This window comes from Herpailurus yagouaroundi, unplaced genomic scaffold, assembly GCF_014898765.1.
Source record: "Herpailurus yagouaroundi ecotype Mexico unplaced genomic scaffold, PumYag 161, whole genome shotgun sequence".
Taxonomy (NCBI): domain Eukaryota; kingdom Metazoa; phylum Chordata; class Mammalia; order Carnivora; family Felidae; genus Herpailurus; species Herpailurus yagouaroundi.
Genome location: NW_024412402.1, coordinates 9,693,347 through 9,717,591, shown reverse-complemented (window position 1 = coordinate 9,717,591; position 24,245 = coordinate 9,693,347). Strand labels below are relative to the sequence as shown.

Sequence of the window (24,245 nt, the reverse complement as noted above, 5' to 3'; positions counted from 1 at the left end):
CTTGCCCTCATCTTGGCCCTCTGACTGGAGCTGGGAGGTATAGCAATGTAATCCCCTATCTTCTCCTGGTGAGGCCTTCCACAGGAGTCTTGGTGTTTTCAGGCCTCAGTTTCCTCCTCTATGAAATCACTGAAAATAACTGTTCTCCCTACCTCTGGGGCTGGATGAGGGGCAGAGACCTTAAACTCTACAGGATGTCCTGAAGACCCTGTCACATGAGAAAACTCTTAGAGGAGACCCCACAGCTGGGCAGAGAAACAGATCGGAATAACCTGGAGCAGGAGGGAAACACCGTCCTGGGTGACTCTGGCGAACTCACCACCACATTGCTGCCGTGGACCCTCAGGGCCGCCTGTTGCACTGCCTCTTCGAGTATTTTCTCACACTGGCTTATCTGACCCTCTGTTCCTGGAGGGTAGCCAGAAGAGGTACTTTTATCCCGACCCATCAGAGGAGGCCACGGCACGGAGTTTGGGAACAGAGAGCTTTCGTAGGGCCTGTATGTGTTCTTCTTCTTGGAGCTTTCCCATCCCAACAGTGGGGCTTGGGGGGAATGCCTCCTCTGCTCCTGGGATCCGACCTCCACAGTCATTTTCTGGCTCTAACTGAAGCTCAGGCACTTTAGTTCTCCCCCAGGCCCTTCAGCAAGGTAGACTTGAGAACTGGAGAGATGCAGAAGGGCTTAGTGATATTTTCCTTAAAAACACTACACTCTTGTGTGTGTCTCCCCCCCCCCCCCCTCCCCCCCCCCCCCCCACCCACCCAGAGCTGAGGCTCGTTCCTTCTTTCCCCAGAGAAATGACCAGAATGCAAGTGAGGTAGGGACTACACAGTTGGGCCTTCCTGGGAACCATGCCCAGAGCCATGGTTCCACTTCACATCCAGATCTGGGCACCAAGCCTTTCCTCAAAAACTTGGGGGAAGGGGGTGAAGCCTAGAGTCCAACCCCAAGTCTGTCTGCATCCTGGTTCTGGACCCATTTCCTAGGAATGCTGTCAGGAAGCCAGGAGGTGGGGGCAGGGAATGAATACGCATGTAAAACACTGAGCCGTTTGGCTACAAAGCTCTGACCCGGAGGTCGATAAAAATTTAGAATCAGATTTATGTCTCCAAAGTCTCATAATGAAAAATAAAATTGATTAGAAAGTTAGAACTTCAGAATGAACCAACCCATCAATAAATTTTGGCCTGACTTCTCGGGGGATTTTTTTTTTTTTAACACCAAGAAACAGATTAATGAAAAATAAAGATTCACTTGAAAGATAAGTCACTTCATTTTAAGACCCTTTCCGCGAGATGGATCGCCACTGCTTTATGACATAAATTTGCAATCGGCCCTATTGATTTCTTAATGCTTCAGAGAAATATTGTTAAGATTGATTTAAATCCTGAGTGTGCCTGTTGGGGGTGAGGGGAGCAGTGGAAGGGAGAAGAGAGAGAGAGAGAGAGGGAGAGGAGGAAAGAAAGAGGAGGGAGGGAAGGAAGATCTGTCAAGATTTGTATAAATATGTGAATATATATATGTATATAGCGGGGTGTGCCTGGATGCCCATCCAAGGCCTCTGTCAGTATATGTTGATGTGAATATGTTGGTATATATCATGGCATAGATGGCTGTGGTCATGTGGACACGTGTGTTACTCTCTGAGCGTGGCAATATGGGTGTGTACATGTAATATAAGAGTATGTGTCATTATGAAGATGGGGTGTCACTCTTGAAGGTATGTTTGTGTCTATAATAGATGTCTCTGTGTGTGTGGGTGTGTATGTAGATTTACATGGGCAGATATGAGAATTCAGAAATTTGCTCACTTACAAACTAGCAAACAGGACTGCCCAAGTGCAGAGAAACATTATTCAGGCATTAACAAAAAGTCAAGTCAATTAAAAACACACACACCTATTTAGTGAGTTCAAAACAATTACGTTAAATTAAAAACTTCATTTTATTGAGTTAACAGCGAGCTGAAAATGCAGTTCATTTAAAACATTCATTGAATTAAAAAAAAACAGTGGGGCTGTTTTACTAACTTAATTGTTTTTGATCTCACTATTTTTTTGTATAATAAAAGGTAGGCTTTTAAATTAACTTCATTGTCTTTAAAACCCTGATTCAAGTTGTTTTTATATGCACTGGGGTGGGTGCTGTCTCTCAATTTCTAGATGGGCAAGTCTGCTTGGTAAAGGAGCCAGTTTCTGTCTGTGAGTCTAAGTATATGTGACTGTAGGTAGGTGGGTGGATTACGGTGTTTGCGTTGATGGGTCCGGATGTGTGTGTTTGTGGTTCCTGATGTGAGAGGTATTAGGATCACGTGTGTGCGTCTGGTTGCGTATCAGGGTTGAAGCTGGGAGTGAAAGCATGTTTTCTAGCCCCAGACTCATGGCACTGGTGTTTTCTCTGTTCTCCTGGCTGACTGGGGCCAGTCCTTCATCCCCGCCAGCCAAGCCAGGGCTCCATAATGCCCCTTTCTTACTGCGTGTCCTCATCTACCTCTGTCCCTGCATCTGGGGGCTGGCTTCAGGCCCCAGTCCCCACATACCCCAGCCCCTTACCATGATGCCCAGGGCAGTGTAGCTCCCTGCTCCAAGAAGGGCTGGGCACACACCAAAATCAAGGACTCTTTTTTTTGTTTGTTTTAAATGTGGTAAAACATATCCACCATTTTATTCATGGCTAAGTGCACAGTTCAGTGGCATTACGTACATTCACAGTATTGTGCAACCATCACCACCGTCCATCTGCAAAACTTCTTCATGATCCCAAATAGAAACTCTGCCCCCTATTGAATGATAGCTCCGCCCCCAGCCCCTGGTAACTTCTAGTCTGCTTTCTGTCTCTGTGAATTTGACTATTCATGTGACCCCATGGAAGCTGTATCAACACAATATCTGTCCTGTTGTGTCTGGCTCATTTCTCTTAGCATGATGTTTTCAAGGTTCATCCACGTGATAGCACATGTCAGGACTTCATTCCGACTAAATAAGAGGCTAACTGTCAGGCTGAATAATATTGCATTGCACTCATAGGCCACTTTTTGTTGATCCATTCATTCATCAGTGGACACTTGGGTTGCTTCAACCTTTTGGCTGCTCTAAACATTGATGTGCAAGTATCTGAGTCTCCACTTCCAATTCCTTGCGGTTGATACCAAGGAGTAGAACTTCGGGATCATATGGCAATTCTATGTTGGGCTTTTTGAGGAACTGGCAGACTGTGTTCCCCTGCAGCTAGGCCAGTTTGCATTTCCACCAGTAGTACACGAGAGGTCCGATTTCCCCACATGGTCACCAACACTTGTGGTTTTCCATTTTTTGATGAGAGCTGTCCTACAGGGTGTGATGTGGTATCTCGGGCTTCTGTTTTTATTCAAGCTAATTGCTCACCTCCTTCTCCATCTGGTTACTTTTTGTCTGCTGTTCCCTTTCTTTCAGGTCCCTGAGCCCATGCCAAATGATATTCCTATTCATTCGTTCATGCATTCATTCATTCATTCATTCAATAACCATGTATTGAAGTCTTGCTACGTATCAGCCATCGTTGTAGACACTGAAAGCAGAGCAAAGAGCAAACAAAACAGGCAATGCTTTTCATCCTCATGGTGTTTACATTCTGATGGGAACAGATGGACACATAAATAAAATATCCAATGATGCTGAGTAAATGCAATGCAGAAAAATAAAACATGGGGAAGAAAAGATGGGTTCAAGAGGTAATGGGGCCAGGAAGAAATGTAAGGAATACTGAACGGAGGGCAGGGAGCAATCTTACAGAAAGAGCATGAGGAGGGACAGCTGGGTGGCTCAGTCAGTTAAGCATCTGACTTCAGCTCAGGTCATGATCTCGTGGTTCGTGAGCCTGAGCGCCGCGTCGGGCTCTGTGCTGACAGCTCAGAGCCTGGAGCCTGCTTTGGAATCTGTGACTCCCTCTCTCTGCCCCTCCACTGTTCACGCTCTCTCTCTGTCTCTCAAAAAAAAAAAAAAAAAGATCGTAAGGAAGACCTCATTAAGATGGGTATTTCAGCAAGGACGCCACAGGGGTGAAGAGGCAAGCTGTGGGGGTATCCAAGGCAAAAGCATTCCCCTTCAACGGACATGGGCCCAGTGTGAACAGCAAGAGACCAGTGCTGGAGCCTAGGGAGCATGGGGAAGAGGAGATGGGCCCAAGAGGTAATGGGGGTCAGATCATATAGGGTCATATAGTCATTATAAGAACTTTGGCTTTCACTCCGAGTGACACAGGAGCCTTTGAAGGGTTGGGAACAGAGGAGTGACATGATCTGACTTTGGCTTTAAGAGCAGCATCTCACAGCACCGTTGTGTCTTTGTCTCCCCTCCCCTACCGTGCTCACAGGCGCCCAAGAAGGAGCTGCAGAATGGCGTCATACGGGGCTACCAGATCGGCTACAGAGAGAACAGCCCTGGCAGCAATGGGCAGTATAGCATCGTGGAGATGAAGGCCACCGGGGACAGCGAGGTCTACACCCTGGACAACCTCAAGAAGTTTGCCCAGTACGGGGTGGTGGTCCAAGCCTTCAATCGGGCTGGCACAGGGCCCTCGTCCAGCGAGATCAATGCCACCACGCTGGAGGATGGTGAGGGCACCAGCAGAGGGTAGGGGTGCAGAGGCAGGCTGCCAGGGAGGACTCAGGGCCCTTCCACTGCTCCTGGTCCCCATCACGGTCTTGTGAGGCACACAGGCTCCCTGGATCCCTCCGTCTCCTCTCGCCCACTGGCTCCTCTAGAGATGCTGGTCCACGGACCCCCCCAGACGCTCAATCCAGCGGCCAGCACTCTATCCACTGCTTGCCGACACTCTACCTCCCTAGCACCTGCCACCCGTCTGACTCTCCATCCATGTTTCTCCCTCATTATGGCCCTCGCTCGTCTCTCTCTCCGGGACCTTTCCTCTACATCCTGCTCCTGTTTCTCTTCCCTTATAACCTGCAGGTTGGACAAAGGGCAGAAACCAAGTTACCTTTGTAGTTCTGGGCTAGAACCTGTCCACTAACTGTTTCAGGGACCTGAGATGAGACTGGGGTTAAGAGAGTCTAAGATCCATGTGGCAGGCGATTTAGAGGCTACTGTTTAAAACACGATTCTTTGAGGACTAGAGAGGACTCTTGAGTAAATACAGGGCCCGGTTTTCAGGGGAACAGGGTTAGGAGAAAGCAGGAACGTGCCTGCTCTCTGAGCACAGAGGAGGGCCCGCTGGTACCTGAGCCTGTGCCAGGTCGAAAGAGGACACATGGCCCTTGATGCCTGCAGCCTCCCGAAGGGCAGATCAAAGAAGCAGGGTGTTCTCCTCGGCTTCCGGCTTGACGTCCCTCAACCCCAAACCAGAGTCTGAGACCAAAACCTGCGCTAAGTCTGACCCTGCCCCAGCAGAGCGAGGGGACTAACTGTCCAGAGGGCTTAATGCCATCGGAGTAACCAACATTCCACTGTTAGAAAGTCATTCCTTTAGGTTAGGCAACGCCTTCTACCTACTTCACCTTCTCTGAAAATGTAGACACCCTTGGGAGGGAGGACGCGTCAGGTCGGAAACACCTGAAAGCGGATTAGCGCGCACCAGTGGTCCTTAACGTTAGCTCCAGATTGGAATTATCTGGGGAGCTTTCAAAATAATGGTGCCCAGGCTTCATCTTCCAGAATTCTCATTCGGTGGCTTTGGGGCACAATCTGGGCTTCGGGGTGGAGCCCTGAGCCCCTGGGGAAGGGGAGAATGCAAAAAGAGGGAAAGGCACATAGAAAGCAGAGAGGCACAGAGAAGCCTGGGTGGTGGTGGGGAGGACCACAAGGCAGCCAGCCCCCCCATTCCACACTGGCTCCATGGCTCCCCCCCCCCCCACCCCAGCACCTCCCCTCCGTGATGCTGGCCACAGACCTGGCTGGGTGGAGGAGGACCACCCAGCTACCTCTTCACACGAGCAGTACTAGTCCCAAGTGGTGCTCTAACCCAGTGGTTCTCAAACCTGAGTGTATATCAGAATCTGCTGGAGGGCTGTAAGCAGGTTGCTGGGCCCTCCCCCTCAGAGCTTCTGCTTTAGCAGGTTGAATCAGTTTTGCATTTCGAATACATTCCCAGATGATGCTGGTGCTGCCGGCACGGGAACACCTATGAGAACCGTAGCACTGACCTCTAGGGCCTTACCCACACAAGGAGCCAAGGTTCACGCAAGCTAAGTAGCCTGCCCAGAATCACCTATGTAGTAACGAACGGAGCCCGGATCAAAATGCAGGTCAGACCCTGAATCCCGTACTCTATCTTTGCCCCGTTGTTATACTCTCGCTTGGGAGCGAGGCGGGATACGGGACCAAGTGACGTGGATGCAGGATGCCCCGGGGAAGGCGCGTCCAGGGGAACAGCTGCCCTGAGCCCACACGGACATGCCCCGCCATGCACTGAGCTTCCTGTCCTCCAGGGCCAGGCCCGCCTCTGGCCTTCATCGGGTCACCGCCTCCCTGCTCTGGGGTGGGGGTGGGGGGTGCAGAATTTCCAGGAGGGCGAGATCAGCGTGGGCTGTAGAGTCATTTTCAAAACAAAGGAGGAGAGGGAAGAAAGTTTCCAGCGGCAGTTGCCCGGCACTTTTTCATACTTAATTAAGGCCCTCGTTAGCCTGTCAGATCCCGATCGTTTCCTGGCAATATTAGCACTCCTCCTGGGGTATTCAAGGGCCCCTGCTTTAGCAGTAGTGTCTTTTCCATAATTATATTACCTTCATTTTGTTCGAACGGGCGATCTGTATTAGTTTATTACACTGGGTCCCTAATTACATGGTGCTTATATTTTTACACCTAAGTAATATGAAACAATAATCATTCTCAAAGAGGATCGTTACGATGATGTATTATCATTTAAATGCTCATAAAAATTAGAGTTGCCTCTTGTGGGGCAATGGGATCTAATTACCTTCCATCCAGCCTGTGCCTCCTTCCTCCCTCTCAGAGCAAAGCACACATGGCCCTTCCCTTTGGCCCCCGCAATCCGGAAGCCAGCAGGAAGGGCCACCAAAGTTCTCCCCAGCCAAGGTGGCTCCTAGAACCTGGCATCCCTGCCGTCTGCCATGTCAGAAAAAGTGGCCTGCACCAGGGCAAACCCCTGAGGGAGGGGGATAGGACTTGGGTTAGGCTCAAAGATGGCTTTCCAATGGGGAAGGTTAGAGGCAGGGCAGACCGCCTACATTGGCCTCAGAAAGTGCTTTCCCGTCATCCCGGAGATTTTGATATATTCATGTTACAGGGACAAGGGACAGAGGTGTAATGGTCCCAGAAGTCCTAAAGGTGTCTATGGCTCCCCTTTGCCTCTTCACCAGGGTGAGGGGACCGCTTCCTTCTTTTCCTTGCCTTCAGCTTGGCATTAAGGACACAAGGGGCCCGAGAACCAGGCTGGGCTCAGACCACCTGGTCAGATGACACAGCAGGGCCAGCAGCCATCAGATAAGACCCAGGGCTGGCGTGGAGATCTTCCAGGCTCTGTAGCATCCACCCTGGGCTTTGGTGCCCACTGGTGAATCCCCTTGGGCTCATGCCCAGAGTTCATCACCTTCTGCCCCCGGCATTTACCCGGAACGGGGAACGGGCCACCGGCCACCGGGAGGCCAAGGCGCCGAGACTGTGAGGACCTCTGTTTACCCAGAAGAGGACACTTGCTTCACTTCCCGGCCACACAGCCCAGACTCTCCCCACTCGTTGTCAGGAGCTCCTTCCATGTTCCTCTGGCGGGGGGCACGGATGTCGGGCTGTACCTCCTGACGGGGCCCTTTGTATCTCTCCCCGCCCCGTCCAGTGCCCAGCCAGCCCCCCGAGAACGTCCGGGCCCTGTCCATCACCTCAGATGTGGCGGTCATCTCCTGGTCGGAGCCCCCACGCAGCACTCTCAATGGCGTCCTCAAAGGCTATCGTGTCATCTTCTGGTCCCTCTACGTGGATGGGGGTGAGTCTGCCAGGAGTGAAGCCGGGTCTCGGGGTGAGAGGTGCAGGGTCTGTGCCCACGCTTGGAGCTGAGCATCTTCCCATGGGATGTCCGGCGGAGGCGCAGCTCCCTCTGCTGCACGTGCTACCCCAGCCAGAGCCAGAGACCAGGGTGGGTCACCCCTGTGGTGGGGGGAGGGACGCCAGCTGCTCCTGGACGGCAGTGTGTCTGGGAATGACTGGAGCTGTGATGGTGCACGTGTGTTTCTAACGTAACCTGTGGATGTTCGGTCAGGGTCCGGGCAGGGAGCAGGAGGTACCCCCGAATGGGGCAGTTGAAGAGTTTCATGAAGGCGCTGCTTGCAGAGGGCTGTGGAAGGAGGGCGGGGCACCGAGGAACAGTCCTCACCACCTAGGCCGGAGGGGACAAGAGGAGGAAGCGGGGCTACCAGGACCTGGGGGAAGGGGGCACCCCTTGGCCAGGCCGTGGGGCAAGCGGTCTGCGCAGATGAGCCGCTTGGGACCCGGGGAAAGGTGGGGAAGCGCATGCAGTGAAGCCGGGGTAGGAATGGCAGAGGGACAGCAACCAACCCCGTGTGTGCCTTCCTCGCCCCGGGACGCACGGGTCCAAACAGTCGTGTGTAGCCTCACAAACACACCAAGTCCCCGCCCGCTGGTGGCCACGAGAACCCTGCAGTGATAGGGAAGTCTGCCGCTGTGCGAGGCAGAGACCCAGCATCCCCAACTATGGAAATGTTCTATTGGGGGCCATAAGGGCCCCCGTGAGTTTACCTCCCTGGATCCTGAACCTTCTGCCTCCAGCCCCGGGGCCCTCCCTTCTCCCCAGGAGGACCTGAGACTCCAGTTCATGGTCGTTTCTCCAGGGCACCTGCCTTTCCCTTCCCCTTCCCCACCTGGATGCTGCTGTGCCCGGATACACTGCCAACAGGAAGTGTCCTTCTTGCCTCTATCTCTGTCATCTCCTCTAAAAGCACAGAGACCTGGAGCTCAGGAGCTGGATCTCGGGCAGTGTCCTCAGTTCATGTGTTGGGGGACAGCCTCGTGCATTTCCGCTGTGCCGCATAAAGGGTGGTCCCTGGCTTTCCAGAGCGTGCTTCCTCTTTTCTTTTTTCTTTTTTTCTAATTTTTTTTTAACATTTATTTACTATTGAGAGACAGAGACAGAGCCTGAACCTGGGAGGGGCAGAGAGAGGAGGAGACACAGATTCCGAAGCAGGCTCCAGGCTCCGAGCTGTTAGCACAGAGCCTGACGCGGGGCTCAAACCCACAAACTGTGAGATCGTGACCTGAGCCGAAGGCGGACGCTTAACCGACTGAGCCACCCAGGCGCCCCTTGCTTCCTCTTTTCTAAGCCTGTAATCTTCCCTAAAGTCACCTGGGTTGTTGGCCATACTGTCCTCTTTTGGGGTCTTTCTCTGGCTCTGGTCCTGAACAGGACTACCCTGGTTTCTGATTTCCTAAAAAGAAATGTCCCACTGCTCAGGCTTCTGAGGTTCCCCCTGCACTGACCTGGAGCTGCCTCAGGTCGGGCGCGGTGTTCTCATGCCCCTGGCCCCGGGCAGACTGTTGCCCTCCCCTGGCCAGGCTCTCTGCTTCGGGCTCTTTGCCTGCACCGGGTCCCCGGTGAGGTGCTGGGGTGGGTTGCAGGCACCTGTCTCCTACGAAGCCCGTCCTCAGCCAGTGCGTCTGGGCCCGTCTTTTGGAAAGCCCGGTGGTCCCAGTGGATGGCTGTCAGCTCAGGAGCCTGTCTCTTTTCCTCCTTCTAAGACCCTGGTCTTCCCGTGGGACCCTCTCCCTAAACTCGTCTTCCGTCTATAGCAAGTTCCTTGGCAGAGTCAGATGACGGGTCCTCACTGAGCCGGAGGAAGGCCTGGCCCTTCCTGGCGGGGGCTGTCCCCTCTACCAGCCTCGCCCGGGTTCTCCGTGGGGGTGCTTCCTGGGGAGGGTGTCCCCAGCGGTGGGGAGAAAGGAAGGGGCGTAGCCGCTCACAGACACCACTGAGCGTTCAGGGTGCTGGCCCAGGAGCAGTCAGACCCAGAGGAGGCAGCCTCAGCCTGTCCCCCGTCGTCCCAGGGTAACACACTGCCTACTGACCTGAGAGCCGAAGGAGGCCTTGGGACAGCAAAGAGGAATGGCTGTGACCATCCCACCTGGCCCAGGCTCCCTTCCAGGAGATCCTTGGGATCCCTCGCGTGGAGAGGGGAAGGGGAGGAGGGGAAAGGTGCTCAGATGGAAAGGGAGAGCATTAAGCTCAATTTGGTACGAGGTCAGCTGGGGCTGAGGCCGGGCATATGCCGCTCACCCCAGTGGGGCCACTGGCGGAGACACGCGGCCTGGGAGCAGAGCCCCAGACCTGCCCCCCGGCGCCTGAAGGTGGCGGTCCCCCCGGTCGCCACTACTGTGGAGTCGAGGTCTGAGCCCAGTGGAGCTGGCCCGACCGGAGCCCAGGCTGGCCGAGGGGCTGCGGCAGGGGCCCCAGGCCCGGCCGGCCTGGCCGCGCTCCGACGCTGCTTGTCTCGGGCAGAGTGGGGCGAGATGCAGAACATCACGACGACGCGGGAGCGGGTGGAGCTGCGGGGCATGGAGAAGTTCACCAACTACAGCGTGCAGGTGCTGGCCTACACCCAAGCCGGGGACGGCGTGCGCAGCAGCGTGCTCTATATCCAGACCAAGGAGGATGGTGAGTCCCCTCCACTGCGCCCAGCCTGGCCTCGCCCACCAGCCAGGCTCCCTCCCCGCCCACCCCGGACCCGTCGCTGAGCACTGCCCAAGGGGAAGGGTGAGAGCAGGGCACTGTCCTGTCTCCTGTCCCCGTAAGTCATTGCAGGGTGGCTTTGAGCATGCTGGGGCCCCGCTTTAGGAGAACACAGCTTACCGCAGGTGGCAGTGAGATGCTCTGGGACTCCCCACTCCCTTAGCTCCCCTTGCAGCCCCAGGTCGGAGGCCCGGTAAAGCCTCTCTCCCCACCCCCTCCCCAAGGGCATCCTTTCTGTGGCAAGATTCTGCCTGGTTTCTTCTGGAGACGGATGGTTGGGGTTGGGGGAGGAGGGAGAGAGGATCGTCACTGCACACATCTCAGGTTAGGGGCGTGGCAGAGGCCCCAGAGCGGTCCAGGCCCTGGACTCTGGCATGCTGGGGAGGCTCTCAGGGCGAGAATGGGAGGTGACTCCGTCTGGAGCTGTGATCTCCAGGCCCTCCACCCTGGGGCAGAAATGGAGGAAAATAAGGAGCCAAAGCTCAAGGGCAGAATGACAAAGTGAGGAGGTGGGGGAGTGGAGAACCCAGCAGAGAACAGGGTGGGAGAAGGGCCACACTGCCAGGGGGCCTCCTTCATATGGAGCGTGTCCAGCAGGTGCTGTGTGTGCCCACGCGCAGCTCTGGGCTCCTGCTGCCAGCCTCTGCTTCCTTCCTCACGTCATCCCAACACGTCATTTTTTTTTTTTTTAATGTTTACTTATTTTTGAGAGAGTGCAAGTGGGGGATAGGCAGAGAGAGGGAGGCACAGAATCCGAAGCGGGCTCCAGGCTCTGAGCTGTCAGCACAGGGCCGGACGCGGGGCTCGACCTCACAACCTGTGAGATCACGACCTGAGCCGAAGTCGGACGCTCAAGCGACTGAGCCACCCGGGCGCCCCATCACTTAGCTGATTCTTAAACCTTCTGAGGCAGGTGCTATATTTTAAAAGAGTCTGTGTGGAGAGGGGCTGGCACCAATGGGTACTTAAACTAGCCAACATTGCCGTCACGGCTTCCTACCCTCACTGCCTCCGTTTTCTCAAAGTTCCCACAGTCTGGGCCCCTCCTGTGCCACTTGGCAGAAGGTGCTGGAGGGTTAGAGTTGTTGAGAGGAGGGTCTCAGGCTGGGACTGATGGTAGAGAGCTTCCCAGGGCAGCCCAGCACTCGGGGAACAGAGCATTTTAATCCAGCTCCCCACTCTCCCTAAGCCCTGCCCTTCTCTCAGATCGGCCCCCTCCACGCCGTAAGCTCTGAGCAATTAAATATTTACCAACCTGCCTGCCCTACTTTTCCTGCCATTAATCCCCCCGTCAAGGTTTCCTGGGACGGCTCCAGGCAGAGCCACCTGCTCTTATGTGGAGACCAAACGGGGACTGTGCTCAGAGCCCGGCCCCTTCCAGAGCCTCTGCACCACACACACGGGCACCTTCCCAGCCTCCAGAGAGGAACCACTGGGGCCCCCAGACTTCTTGCTGCCTATTCTGACGCAAGGTCTGAGCCATAAGCACCTCCACATGTTTCACAAAGGTAAGGGATTCCCCACAGGGGAACCCAAAGTTCCGAGGAGCTTTCAACCTTTCGATTTAGAGCTGCCTGCAGAGGCTCACAGGGATGATCACGAGCAGGGAATGGGGCCCTACCGTGAGGCTCCGCAGAGCGGAGGGGCTCCCGTGAGCGCGGCAGAAGAAGGGTCCCAGCCCTGCCAGTTATTGGCAAGTCACTTAACCTTTCTGAACCTCAGTTTCCTCGTGATAAAATGGGGACAGTGATGCCTCATTGGGTTGTCCCAAGAAGCACGTTAACTGCAAAATCCTTTCTAAAACGTGCGGTGCTAGCAAAGAGCAGGTGCCTAATGGCTACCAAGGCGCTGGCAGTGAAGTGACTGCTTTGGGAGGACCCAGGCGCCCCAGAGAGGCTCAGTGCCCCCCAGAGGGAGGCCCCGGGCCAGAAGGAATCCACTGTCAGATGAGGTCTCGTCAGAACAGTGGCCACACTTGACATGTGTACCACATGTGGTCATAAGCGTGGCTGAGCCCTGCCAGTAGCCCTGTGAGGTACATCTTATGTCCATTTTAGAGGTGAGAAAAGTGAGGCATAGGGAACTAAAGCAACTTGCTGAATGTCACTCAGCTCCTCGGAGGCAAATGAAGACCTTCTTGCCTCCGTATCATCTATTCTGTCGGAGACAGGAAGCTTTGGGCTGTGAGTAATACAAGTTAAAGAAAAAAAAACGGTTTCAGCAATAAGTGGGTTTATTATCACATGTAACAAGAGGTCTTGAGGAGGCAGCTCCACAGGGTTGGTTCACTCCGTGGGCCCCCGTCCTCGGCACGTCACCTGTTCCTCCCGCGGCTCCCGGCATCACGGCAGACAAGACCGAGTTCAGAGTCGGAGAAGTGGCCTCCTCCTATGGGCCTGCCTCTCTCGGGGAGTGAATAAAAACCGGCCCCAAAACCCCTCCTCAACAGATTGATCCTCATGTCCCATTGGCCACCCTGGGGCAACGTGCATCTTGCAAAGCCAGTCACTGAAAGGGGAATGGAATGATCGCGGCTGACTTCCCCCGAGTGTGGTGAATCCCCTGGTGGAGGTGATGGGGACGGCTTTCTCTGAGGGACAGAGGGGCATGGGTCCCCAAGGATCAGGAAAGAATGACAGCCGACGGGCGGGCAGACAAGCGGGCACTACACCAGCCCGGCCCCACCTCCTCCAGGTTCTCCCATTGTGTCGATGGCAGTTATTACAGCTCTTTCCGGCTGACTTGGGAAGCAGACAGGCCCGCATTCTGGCTCCAGCTCTGCCATGGGAGCTTGGACGAATAGCCAAAGACACTGTGACTCCCTACCTACCTCCCCCTGCCTGCTCCCGTCCCCACCCCGCCGCCAGCTCAGGATTTTGCATGTTTCCAAGGAAAAAATGAGCAGGAAAGGTAGAGAAAACCAAAAATAAATTAAAAGATAAAATGAAAACAAAGTCAAATAAATTCAAGCTCATTTCTTTTTTTTTTTTTTTTTTTTTTAATTTTTGAGACAGAGAGAGACAGAGCATGAACAGGGGAGGGGCAGAGAGAGAGGGAGGCACAGAATCCGAAGCAGGCTCCAGGCTCTGAGCTGTCAGCACAGAGCCCGACGCGGGGCTCGAACCCACGGACCGTGAGATGGTGACCCGAGCTGAAGTCGGACGCTTAACCGACTGAGCCACCCAGGCGCCCCCAAGCTCATTTCTTACGTCCGAATCCCCCAGTCTATAACTTGGTCTCAGGCTGACTTGACTGGACTTTGCTGTTCATGAGCAACAAAGCCTCTTGCTGACACCCCAACTCCCCTGGGGATACCAAATCAGAGTGAAGGCTGAGCTGGATTTTAAACCATTTTAAAGATATTTAGCCAAAGAGGAGGCTTGGCTGGACCTGTGTTGCAGGAAGGTAACCCTCACGGAAGCGTGGACGACAGATGGCAGGAAGGGGCTGGGGGTGGGGGCAGGGATGAGGACTGGCCTCAGAGAAGCCTGTTAGAACCTGTGGGCATCTAGGCAGAGAAGCAGAAGGTGTGTGCTAGGGAGGCAGGAGGGGAAGGTGGAGGGAGAGGTGGAGACAAGCTCAGAGAGACGTGTCAGAGGATTTGCACTTCCAGTAACGGTGGACTACGTGACTCGAACCCACTCTCCTTCTTGCTGAGAACACTAGGAAATCCGGATAAAATATTTTCTAAAACACCTGCTTGAAGGCATCAGAGAGCTGGCAGGAGAGTGCAGAATTACTGGGCCAGGATCCAAGGGAGAGTGGAAGCCCAGGAGGTGACCCTGGCATTTGGAACCGCTCTCCCCGTGGGGGACATTTGCCGAATCTGGACGCAGTGGCCGAGAATCAGAGCAGCACTAGAAAGCCGTGGATTGGAGTCAAGGGCCTGCTGGGGCAGGCGGGTCCCCCTCACGCTGAGTTGAGACCATGAGGGCAGCACTGTAGGATTAAAGGTGCACCAGAAGTACACAGCCCAGCTTCAAATCATCTCAGTCCCGGAAGTCAGAGTAAGGTAACCCCAGATGGCAGGTCCCTGTCAGAAGCAAACACAGATTCTCCCTTTAGGAAGATTACATCACTTGAGGCCTCAAACTATTTCTACAAACAATTTTGCAAATGATGTGTCTGGCACCCAGTAAAAAACTATGAGGAACAGCGTGAAGAAAAGCAGGAAAAAAAAGAAGCAGATAAAAGAAACAGACCCACAAGGAGTCCAAACACAGGTTTTGTCAAGTATGAACTTTCAAATAGTTATTCTTAACAAGATTGAAATTTTAAGAGAACTGGGGACTATCGAATGGAAAATCTAGAAACCAGAGCGACTATTAACCTGAAATTAAGGACTCGGTAGATAGATTTAATAACAAATGAGACACAGCTGGAGAGATAACGAGCAGACTGGAAGGCAGGTCAGAAGACCCAAAAGCAGCTCAGAAAGACACACGAATGGCAAATAAAGGGACCAGTCAGAGATAGAGCAGTGATTTTCAAACTTGACTGTGCATACCAGTCACTTGGGGGTCACATTAAAATTCATATTCTGATTCGGTAGGGTCTAGGGTGGAACCTGAGATTTTGCATTTCTAACATGCTCCCAGGTGACGCTTCTGCTGACAACTGGACCACATTCTGAATATCCAGGGCACAGAGGATGTGAGAAGAAAGTCCCGGAGAAGAGGAGAAAGGGAACGGAGCAGGAGATAAAATGCCTGAAAACTTTTCAGAATTGATGAAAGACATCCATCCCCAAAGCAAAAAGCACTCTGCAGACTCCACAAGCAATAACTTAGCGAAGTCCGCACCTAGGCTCATCGCAATAAAGCCGCTAAACAGGAACCGCAAAGGGAAACTTCCTAAAAGCAACCGAAGCGAAGAAGACCAGTTACCTTCACAGGACCAGCAATTAGGTTAACCGCTGCTTTATCAGAAACAATGGAATAATAAAAACAAGACAAGAAACAGTGGAAGCCGAGGAAGCCAGAAAACAATGCAGTGGTATAAAGTGTGGAAAATAGTTGTCAACCTATGATTTTATGCCGAGCCAAAATACTCTCCAAGATTAAAATGAAATAAAGACGTTGGCAGACAAAAACTGAGAAAACGTATTTTCTCGACATACCTGCTCTAGAGAAATAGTAAAGGGTATTATTCCTTAGCTAGAAGGAAAATGATCCCAGCTATGAGTTCCATGATGCAAGAAGCAAAGAACGAGTAAATGGCGAATGTATGAGTAAATCTCCATTAATACTGACTGTGTAAAATGATGATGATAGTGATATCATCTTGGGGAGGGTCTGATATCTGTGTGTGTGTGTGTGTGTGTGTGTGTGTGTGTGTGTGTGTGTGTGTGTGGCTAAAATATACAACAAAGGCATAGAAATTGGGTAAGAAGTTTGAAGTCTCTTGCATTGTCTGAGAGGAAAAAAGGTACCAATTAATGTTGTTAGGCTTTGGTAAAGGTTCACGTTGAGTAACCCCTAAAAGGCTGTCTAATAACCAATCTAATAAAAAGGGGGAATAAAGTATTTTTTAAAAGACTCGATTCAAAAAAAAAGAAAAAAGCAGGAAAGAAAATAAAAGTATTTAGTAAGCTGAGGTATTTAAACCCAAACATATAAGTGATTGCATTAACGATAAATCAACTAAATTATTCAATTAAAGGATAAAGACGGTCAGACTCATCCAGCAATGAAACAAACCCAACTATGTGCTGTTCATAGGAGACACCTAAGACGTAAAGGTAGAGAAAGGTTCAATGTGAAAGGATTAAAGGCATCATTAGAGATACAGAAAGACACTCTGTTAGGATAAAAGACCCAATTTACTAGTCAAATAAAACAGTTTCGAATTTGTTGTGAACCTAATAACATAATCTCAAAATATATAAAAGCAAAGACCGACAGGACTACAAAAATAGATACACAGTCGTGGGGGAGATATCAACATACCCCTCTCGATTACTGCTGAGAAAAGAAGTGAGCAAGGGCGAAAAAGATCTGAACCTGAGTTAGCACGCTGGCCAGCCCCAGTGGCCACCCGTGGCCCCCTGCACTCCACAGCATGCAGAGACACTAGCAGAAGCAGGATATCAGGGCCGTAGCTGTGAGGGAGGGCTCAGGCCCCTGGATGGATGGCCATGATGGATCGTCATTTTATTTGGCCTAGAATTGTTGACCACTTACTAGATTTTTAAAAAAATCACAGTAGATGCTAGAGCAAAACTGAGTATTGTCCCCGTTTATTGTCTTCTATGTGGCAGGCACTGTGCCAGGTGCTTTATCTTAATTAGTACTAACTGTCTCCACAAACCTTTAATGCGGTTGTTATTATGTCCATCATCTATATGGGGAAACTGAGACTCAGGGAGGCAAAATGAGTTGAGTAGGATGCCATCACTGTCCTCAAAGGAGCATATGAAGCTCCCAGGAGGGAAGACAAGTGCACAGCAAATGAAGGGGAGCTGAAAACAGGAAGCTTCCAGTCGCCCAAGCAGAACCCTGGGGCCCAGCTGGGCCAGGCAGGACCAGAGATGGGGGACAGTGGGAGGGCAGAATACATATGAATTGGTATGCCCTTAGGATGAATATCCCGGCCAATTCTCAAGTAGACTTGCCCTCCTAAAAACAGAAAGGGCCTAAGCAGCATCCCAGGGGCAGTGCCCTGGGCACATGGCAGGAAACCCTGTCACCCATTGGCTGACGCCAGCCCCTGACCCTCAGGACACAGTCCACTCTGTGAGTCCATGGAGCCCCCAGCCTCAAGGAGCTCACAGGCCAAAGAGCAAAGTGACCAGTATATATGTTTGGTCTGTATACAAGCTAGTAGTTGAACGTTGGGAGAGGAAGCAGGTTAAGTGCCTAGGGAATCAATGTGAAATCCCCATGGGTTCTGTTTCTCTCTTGAGTGTCCTAAGTCCTTGGTTCTGGCCAAACAGTTTTGAAGCTGGCCCTTCCCAATGCCTTCATCTTGGAAACTTTGTTACAAGCCCCAAATGATCACCTTTCTCCTTACCTGTTTGCCATGCTGGAACCTCCCCCGTTTAAACCATGGCTCAAGGATGCCTCCTCCAGGAAGCTCTCCCAGATTGATCTGCCTCACTCTCCCCACCATGTTATTCTTTCCCAAAGGTTAACCTCCTCCCTTCTCCAAACTGACCTGGCCTTCTCCCTACTTAGTTCCAGGTCCCCCTGCAGGCATCAAAGCTGTCCCTTCGTCCGCCAGCAGTGTGGTTGTCTCTTGGCTCCCCCCAGCCAAGCCCAATGGGGTGATCCGCAAGTACACCATCTTCTGCTCCAGCCCTGGGTCCGGCCAGCCGGTAAGTGGGCCCAGTGCCCAATGATGAGAGGAACAGGAGAAAGGGAAAAGTACCCCGAAGACCAGCTGGCTTCCGGGTCAAACCCGGGGGCTGCTTATGTCCATGCTTCTACCTAAATTCATGGATAAGAATGGGCACTGGTCACCCAAGAGCAGCTGAAGCCTTACCTGGTGCCCGTCTTGGGTCAGTCCTCCGATCCAGGGGCTGCAAGGTGGTCACAACCCCTGGAGGCTTCTTTTGAGTCGGGCGGTCACCACCAAGCAGATGTGAAAGGGAGACCAAGGCCTGGGCTCTTCTGGTCTTCTGGTCTGGCTGACCAAGGAAGGTTCTATCAGGCCCCAGAGCTGGTGACTGGGGCCTGCCTGGTCCATGGCCTCTGGAAATGAATCACGCTCCAGCGTGAATGGTCTGGGCTCCGAGGGCTGCTGGAGCTCTGCCCTGAGCGGCCTCGTCAGCCTGGAGCCCACTGGAGGGAGGAGGGAAATGGCAGACAGTAGAAGGAAGCCAAGGGCATCTCTCTCTGGGCCAGGGCTGGGCTTCACTGCTGGGGAGAGGACTCAGACTTCAATATCTGCCCAAAGCTGGGAGTACAGTGCAGTACTATGGATATGCAAATCCATATGCTATGCATATCCATAGCATATCCATAGTATGCATCCTTCCCTCTGCCTTTCCTGATCTCCAGCCTCTCCAGCACTGAGTTCTGCTGGGTGGCTACTCTGGAGCACAGCCGTTCTAGTTACATGAGCAGGTGCACCTGCCCTCGAGGGGTGTCCAGTCTAGTGGGGAGGGGGCGGGGCGCACCAGGGGTGTGCGGGAGTAGTAGCTGGGAGATGTGCTCAGGACATCTCAGGCAGGCAGCAAGGAGCAGGAGGTGGCCAGCTTCCCCCTCCGCCAGCAGCTTGTGATGGGACAGCAGCCCGAGCATCTGCGGATGAGCTCCCGGCAGCCAGGAAGCATCTCTAGCTCTGCTCTGCTCTCCTGTGGTCTTTCTGAGTTACCCTCTGAGCAGTAGGTGGCCCAGCTCCGTACCAGTGAGGCCAGAGTTCTTTTGCCAGAGGAGAAGCCCAGAAATGTGGGCTTTTTAGTGACTCTGCGCCCTCCCCTCCATCCTCACGGCCACCAGCCCATATGCAGAAAAGTGCACATATCGTGGGCGTACGGCTCCATGACATTTCCTAGCACATTGGGTAAGCAGCACCCAGAGCAGGGAACACGACATCAGGACACCCCAGAGGACCTCCTTGTGCCCCTCCCGGTCACCACCCTTCCCCTGCCAGGGTGACGACCATGCTGACTTCAGATTAGTGTTGCCTGTTTATGTCCATTATGTAAGTGAAGTTCATACCATTAATCCGGCTTCTTTTACTCAACATTATTTTGAACTTGTGAATTTCCTCCACACTGTTGGGTGTGGTTATAGATCATTCACTTTCACTTCTGTATAGGTTTCCGCTGGGTGCGTATATAGAATTGTTTTATCCATTTCACTACCCATTGATAGGCATTTGGGTAGGTTCCAGTTTGGAGCTGTTCCTTGCGGCACTGCTGTGCACACCCATACACGTGTGTACGTGTGCCTGTCGGGTGTGTACCCAGGAGAGGAAATGCGGGGCCCTGGGGTCTGGACGTTGAGAATGCGCTGCCATTGTTGGGTGTCTGTGCCAACTTTCCACTCGATGTTTTAGCCGTGCTGTCTGCCCCTCCTTCCCTTCTCTCCCTGCTCCCCCACCCCCCACACACATCCTAAGCTTATCACCATTCTGGATGCCCGCTGTGCCTTTTCCCAGCCCACGCCTCTGCCACTGCTGACCCCTGCCGTGGCATGGTCTTTATCCTCTGTCATACGCTGAATGCATTTGATGGCAATTAGCTGCTCACTTCTGTCTCCTGTGCTGGTCCGTGGGGCCCTGTGAGGACAAGGGCAGCATCTTTTCATCTCTGGGTCCCCCAGCTGCCAAACACTGTGCCTGGAACATCATTGTCACTAAATGCATGTTTGATGAATGAATTACGAGCAGCCTGGCAATTGTAAAGCCTTAGACATTGGGCAAGTTTCCCTTCATGAATTGATGGGAGAGGGTAGTCACTCTCCAGCTTGGCTTTGTGCGGTCATTTCCTCCTCCGACAATGAAGCCTTTCGAAGGCGTGCTGCCTCCTCATTAACTCAGGCTTCACGAGCCCCCAGAACAGAGCTCCTGGGGCCCGTGCCCTGCTGGAGACCCTGGGACCCTCCCCGCTTCTCTTCATGTCCTGAGCACAAGCACGTAGGAAGCCCCTCTCTCCTGGGACGGTTCCTGTCTGACAGTGGCACACAGGGGCCAGGGGGCCTGTGCGATGAGAACTTCATTCAGTTCAGCCACCTTATGGAGGAGGAACCACCTCAGCGAGGGACCCAGACACCTGACCACCACACTGTGTGATGTGTGATGTGTGGTGTGTGATGTGTGATGTGTGATGTTACCACTCTGCGCAAATATACTCCAAATTCCAAACAACCGCACTACAAATTCGCTTATGAAAGAGACCTAGGAGTGAGCGCTGGGGGTGAGGACACAGGCGTGTACACGCGACAGGGCAAAACCACGGGTGTGAGTGTGAGGTTAGAGGCAATGCACGTGAGTCTAATGTATGCACACGTGCTAGGGTGTAAGAACACGCACGTGTGGAACCCTGAGAATAGACGGGAACCGCATCTGGGGTGGGCTCCCGCAAGTTCTGCCCTTGGGGGCAACCAGGACTGCAGGGAGCCCCGTTAGAAATTGTACCAAACGTGTCCATACACTTGTTGTTTTTCTCTGATTCTCAAAATGATGCAATTTTATTGTACAAAATTCTGTAAATACATAAAAGAACAGACAGGAGAGTAGAAATTACGTGTACTCGTTCCCTGAAGATAAACGCTGGCGGTGTTTTGGTAGATGGCCTTCCAGCCTTTGATCTGTACGTATATTATGGGGGGGGGGGTTTTAATAAAAAATTAAAATGAATTGTTACATAATGTTATATAATCTGTGTTTTCCATGTAATATATCTAGGCACTTTCCCACACCATCACATACTCTTTTCAAACCTGACCTTGAATGCCCGTATGTATATAATCTATTTAACTGGTGCCCTCATTATTCTTTCATCTATTTTCAAATGTTCAACATCGCACATAACATGTCATTGAACATTCTTCAGATAAGTCTTTATGCACGTGTTTTGTCATTTTCTTAGGTAAATTTCTATGGTAATTCCTGAGTCATAAAGAATATGGATATTCTTAAAATGTGCATACGTGTTTGTGAATTACCCCTCAGAAAGTTGGAACCAATTGATGCTTCCACCAGCAAAATAAGTCCATACTTGTTTCTTACCCCCATGCTAATCCAAAATATTATATTATGTTTCATTTTTGCCAGTTGGATTGGAAAAAAGGGGTCCTGTTTTAGGTATATTCCTTTCATTACTACTTAGGTTGATTATTGTTACATGTTTATTGACTGGTTTTTTTTTTTTTTTTCATCTTTGGGTAAAATTGTCAATTCATGTCCTTTATCCATTTTTTATTTGGGTGGTTCATGGTTTTTTCTCATTGATTTGTGAGTGCTCTTTACGTAGAAGGATAATAACCTTTTTAAAAATCGTATTGGCTGCAATTATTTGCCAGCTCATTGCTTGCCTTTTGACACTGTTTTTGGTGTGCCGTAGGTTTTGTTTTTATATAATTCAAATTTATGAATCACTGTCCTTTGTGATTTTTGCCTTTATTTTTATGATTAGAAAGACAAATATGTTCATAGTTTTACCTTTTTCTTTTTAACTTTTGATCCACTGGGACTTTATTTGGGAGTACAGTGATGTGTTTTTATTTTTTATTTTTTTTTAAACGTTTATTTTTGAGACAGAGAGAGACAGAGCATGAACAGGGGAGGGTCAGAGAGAGAGAGGGAGACACAGAATCAGAAACAGGCTCCAGGCTCTGAGCTGTCAGCACAGAGCCCGACGTGGGGCTTGAACTCACGAACCACGAGATCATGACCTGAGCCGAAGTCAGATGCTTAACCGACTGAGCCACCCAGGCGCCCCCAGTGATGTGTTTTTAAAAGCGATTTCAGATTCTTGGGGAGCCCAGGTTCAAAGGAAGACCCCGGGATCTGGATACGATGCTAACACCTTCAAAGGAAAGCCAAACCTTTCCTGTGTAGACACAAACGTACGCTCGCGTACACACTGACACACAAGCACGCACATTCGACTTTTCTCCACACGTGCACATGCACACCTCAATCCTCATGGAAGAGTGAGCCGGGAGAAGAACGCGTCCCAGTTTACAAAGGACTCGCCCAGCCCTTGCCTATTTGTGCCTCTCTGTAACCACACGGGGTAGGCAGAGCAGTATCGCTTTCTTAGTTCACAGAATAGGAAACCGAGGCCCCAGGAGCCTTGAGAGAGAAAGGTGTATGAGCTGTGAGACTCACACTTGGTAAGAAGGGCAGGCGGGTGTTGGAGCCACTATACCACCCACTTCGTGCACAGACAGGAACTACAGGTACCCGCACGGTCCCCTGGGTGCCATAGCCTGCAAAGACTTCCCAACTACCAGGGCTGAAGGTGGCTTTGCACCTGTCTGCAGCAGGGACGCCCCTGGGTTCAAGGCCAAATCTCCATTAGGGAGGCAAGAGGGAGACTTTGCCAGGCAGCTCTATGTGTATTGAGGAGACGCCTGTGCCTCCTTCCTAACATCTCCCTGCAGATGGCCTGGGGCCAAAAAAGGATGGTTTCTCCTGCCATAAGTCATCGGGCCCCTCAGTCCTCCCGTGGGGCACAGAGAATGTCCCTCTGTGACCCCATCTCTATCTGCAGGTCTGTCCCTCAGCATGTGGATGAATGCGTCCACGTGTCCGAGCGTGCATGTGAGCATGTGTGTGCACGATCCCGTGACTGCAGAGATAACTAATTATTAGCTCCCTCTGGCCTCAGGGCCCCCCATCTGTTCCGGGGGCTGCTCCCCCCTCCCTAGACTTCTGCCCTGATTTCAAAGAGGCCCCAGTGCCGCCCTCTTTTCCCTTCCCCGCGGCTGACCAAAAAATAAAATGAAAGTCGGCCCCATCCCGCCTGGACCAGGGAAGGGGCTGACAGGAGGTCTGCAAACTAGCGCTTATCAAAAGCTCCTTCTCAAATTCATTTCAATATCTGAGCCTCTGGTTTCCAAGGCAACATAATCTTTTCATCAAAGCAACTGGTAAAACCACTGGGATCCGATATTGTTTTGTTGGCAACTTGTCAAAACTGTCATTTGGTTAAAAAAAAAAAAATTTATAGATTTATACAAGCTACAAATATATACGGTGATCTATACCACTAATAATCATTAATAAAGTGTTGTCCCGTGAAGCTTTCCGAGTTCCATCTCCCACCCCTTCTTCCCCCAGACGGTTTGCTCCCGCAGAATGAAGGAGTGGTAATTAGACGGCGGGGCGGGGAGGTGGTGCGGAGCGGGCTCGGGCTGGGGGCGCCCGTCTACAGCCCTAATAAGGCAAATGCGGTAATTTAGTTTCTTCCCAGAGACTCCCTTTCCCCGGGGTCTTCCTGGGACCCTCCCTCCTCCATTCTCCCTTCTCCGGACTCCCTCCGTCACTCACCCGAAACACTCCCATCCCCTGACCCGCAGCCACACTTGCCAGGGTCTGGGTCGGCCAAAGAAGTAAACCGAGGCTGGCCCAGCACCACGCCAGAGCAGGCCCACGAGCCCCCAGGGCCAAGCCCGGTGCAGGTTCTGCTCACTGTTGCTCCCAAACCACAAAGGGCGAACGAGGCAGGATCCTGCCTCCTCTCCCCACCCCCCCCGACTGGCCCACCCCCCTACTCTGAGCCCAGGTCCCCCGAGGAAGGTTGGGGTTGGGGGTTGGAGGCTGGAGGCCCAGGAGGCTGGGTTTTACACTTCTCTGCCCCTGTCCCGCAGGCTCCGAGCGAGTATGAGACGAGTCCAGAGCAGCTCTTCTACCGGATCGCCCACCTAAACCGTGGGCAACAGTACCTGCTGTGGGTGGCCGCCGTCACCTCTGCCGGCCGGGGCAACAGCAGCGAGAAGGTCACCATTGAGCCTGCGGGCAAGGGTAAGCGGCACAGGCCGGAGGGGAAGAAGCGGCCAGAAGCCCCCTTCTAGAATTCGGGCTCTCCCAAGAGAGGGGGTGTCTCTCTCCACCCTCTCTGCCACCTGGCCGAGAGGAGCTGGCGGGCCACCCGCCTCCGTCC

The 24,245-nt window shown here is 52.3% G+C and overlaps 1 protein-coding gene across 3 annotated transcripts in view; it reads left to right on the top strand.

Moving 5' to 3' along the window:
- DSCAML1 (DS cell adhesion molecule like 1) overlaps positions 1-24,245 on the top strand; it is a 350,222-nt gene that overhangs the window by 312,215 nt on the left and 13,762 nt on the right. For 2 of the 3 annotated variants that reach the window (XM_040483149.1, XM_040483150.1), the window contains 5 exons: positions 4,352-4,592; positions 7,787-7,933; positions 10,457-10,612; positions 17,863-18,002; positions 23,953-24,106. In XM_040483149.1, the coding sequence (XP_040339083.1) occupies positions 4,352-4,592; positions 7,787-7,933; positions 10,457-10,612; positions 17,863-18,002; positions 23,953-24,106 (838 nt within the window). Of the gene's footprint in view, positions 1-4,351; positions 4,593-7,786; positions 7,934-10,456; positions 10,613-11,983; positions 12,178-17,862; positions 18,003-23,952; positions 24,107-24,245 lie in introns of those variants that run through there. The other variant, XM_040483151.1, reaches the window with a different exon arrangement.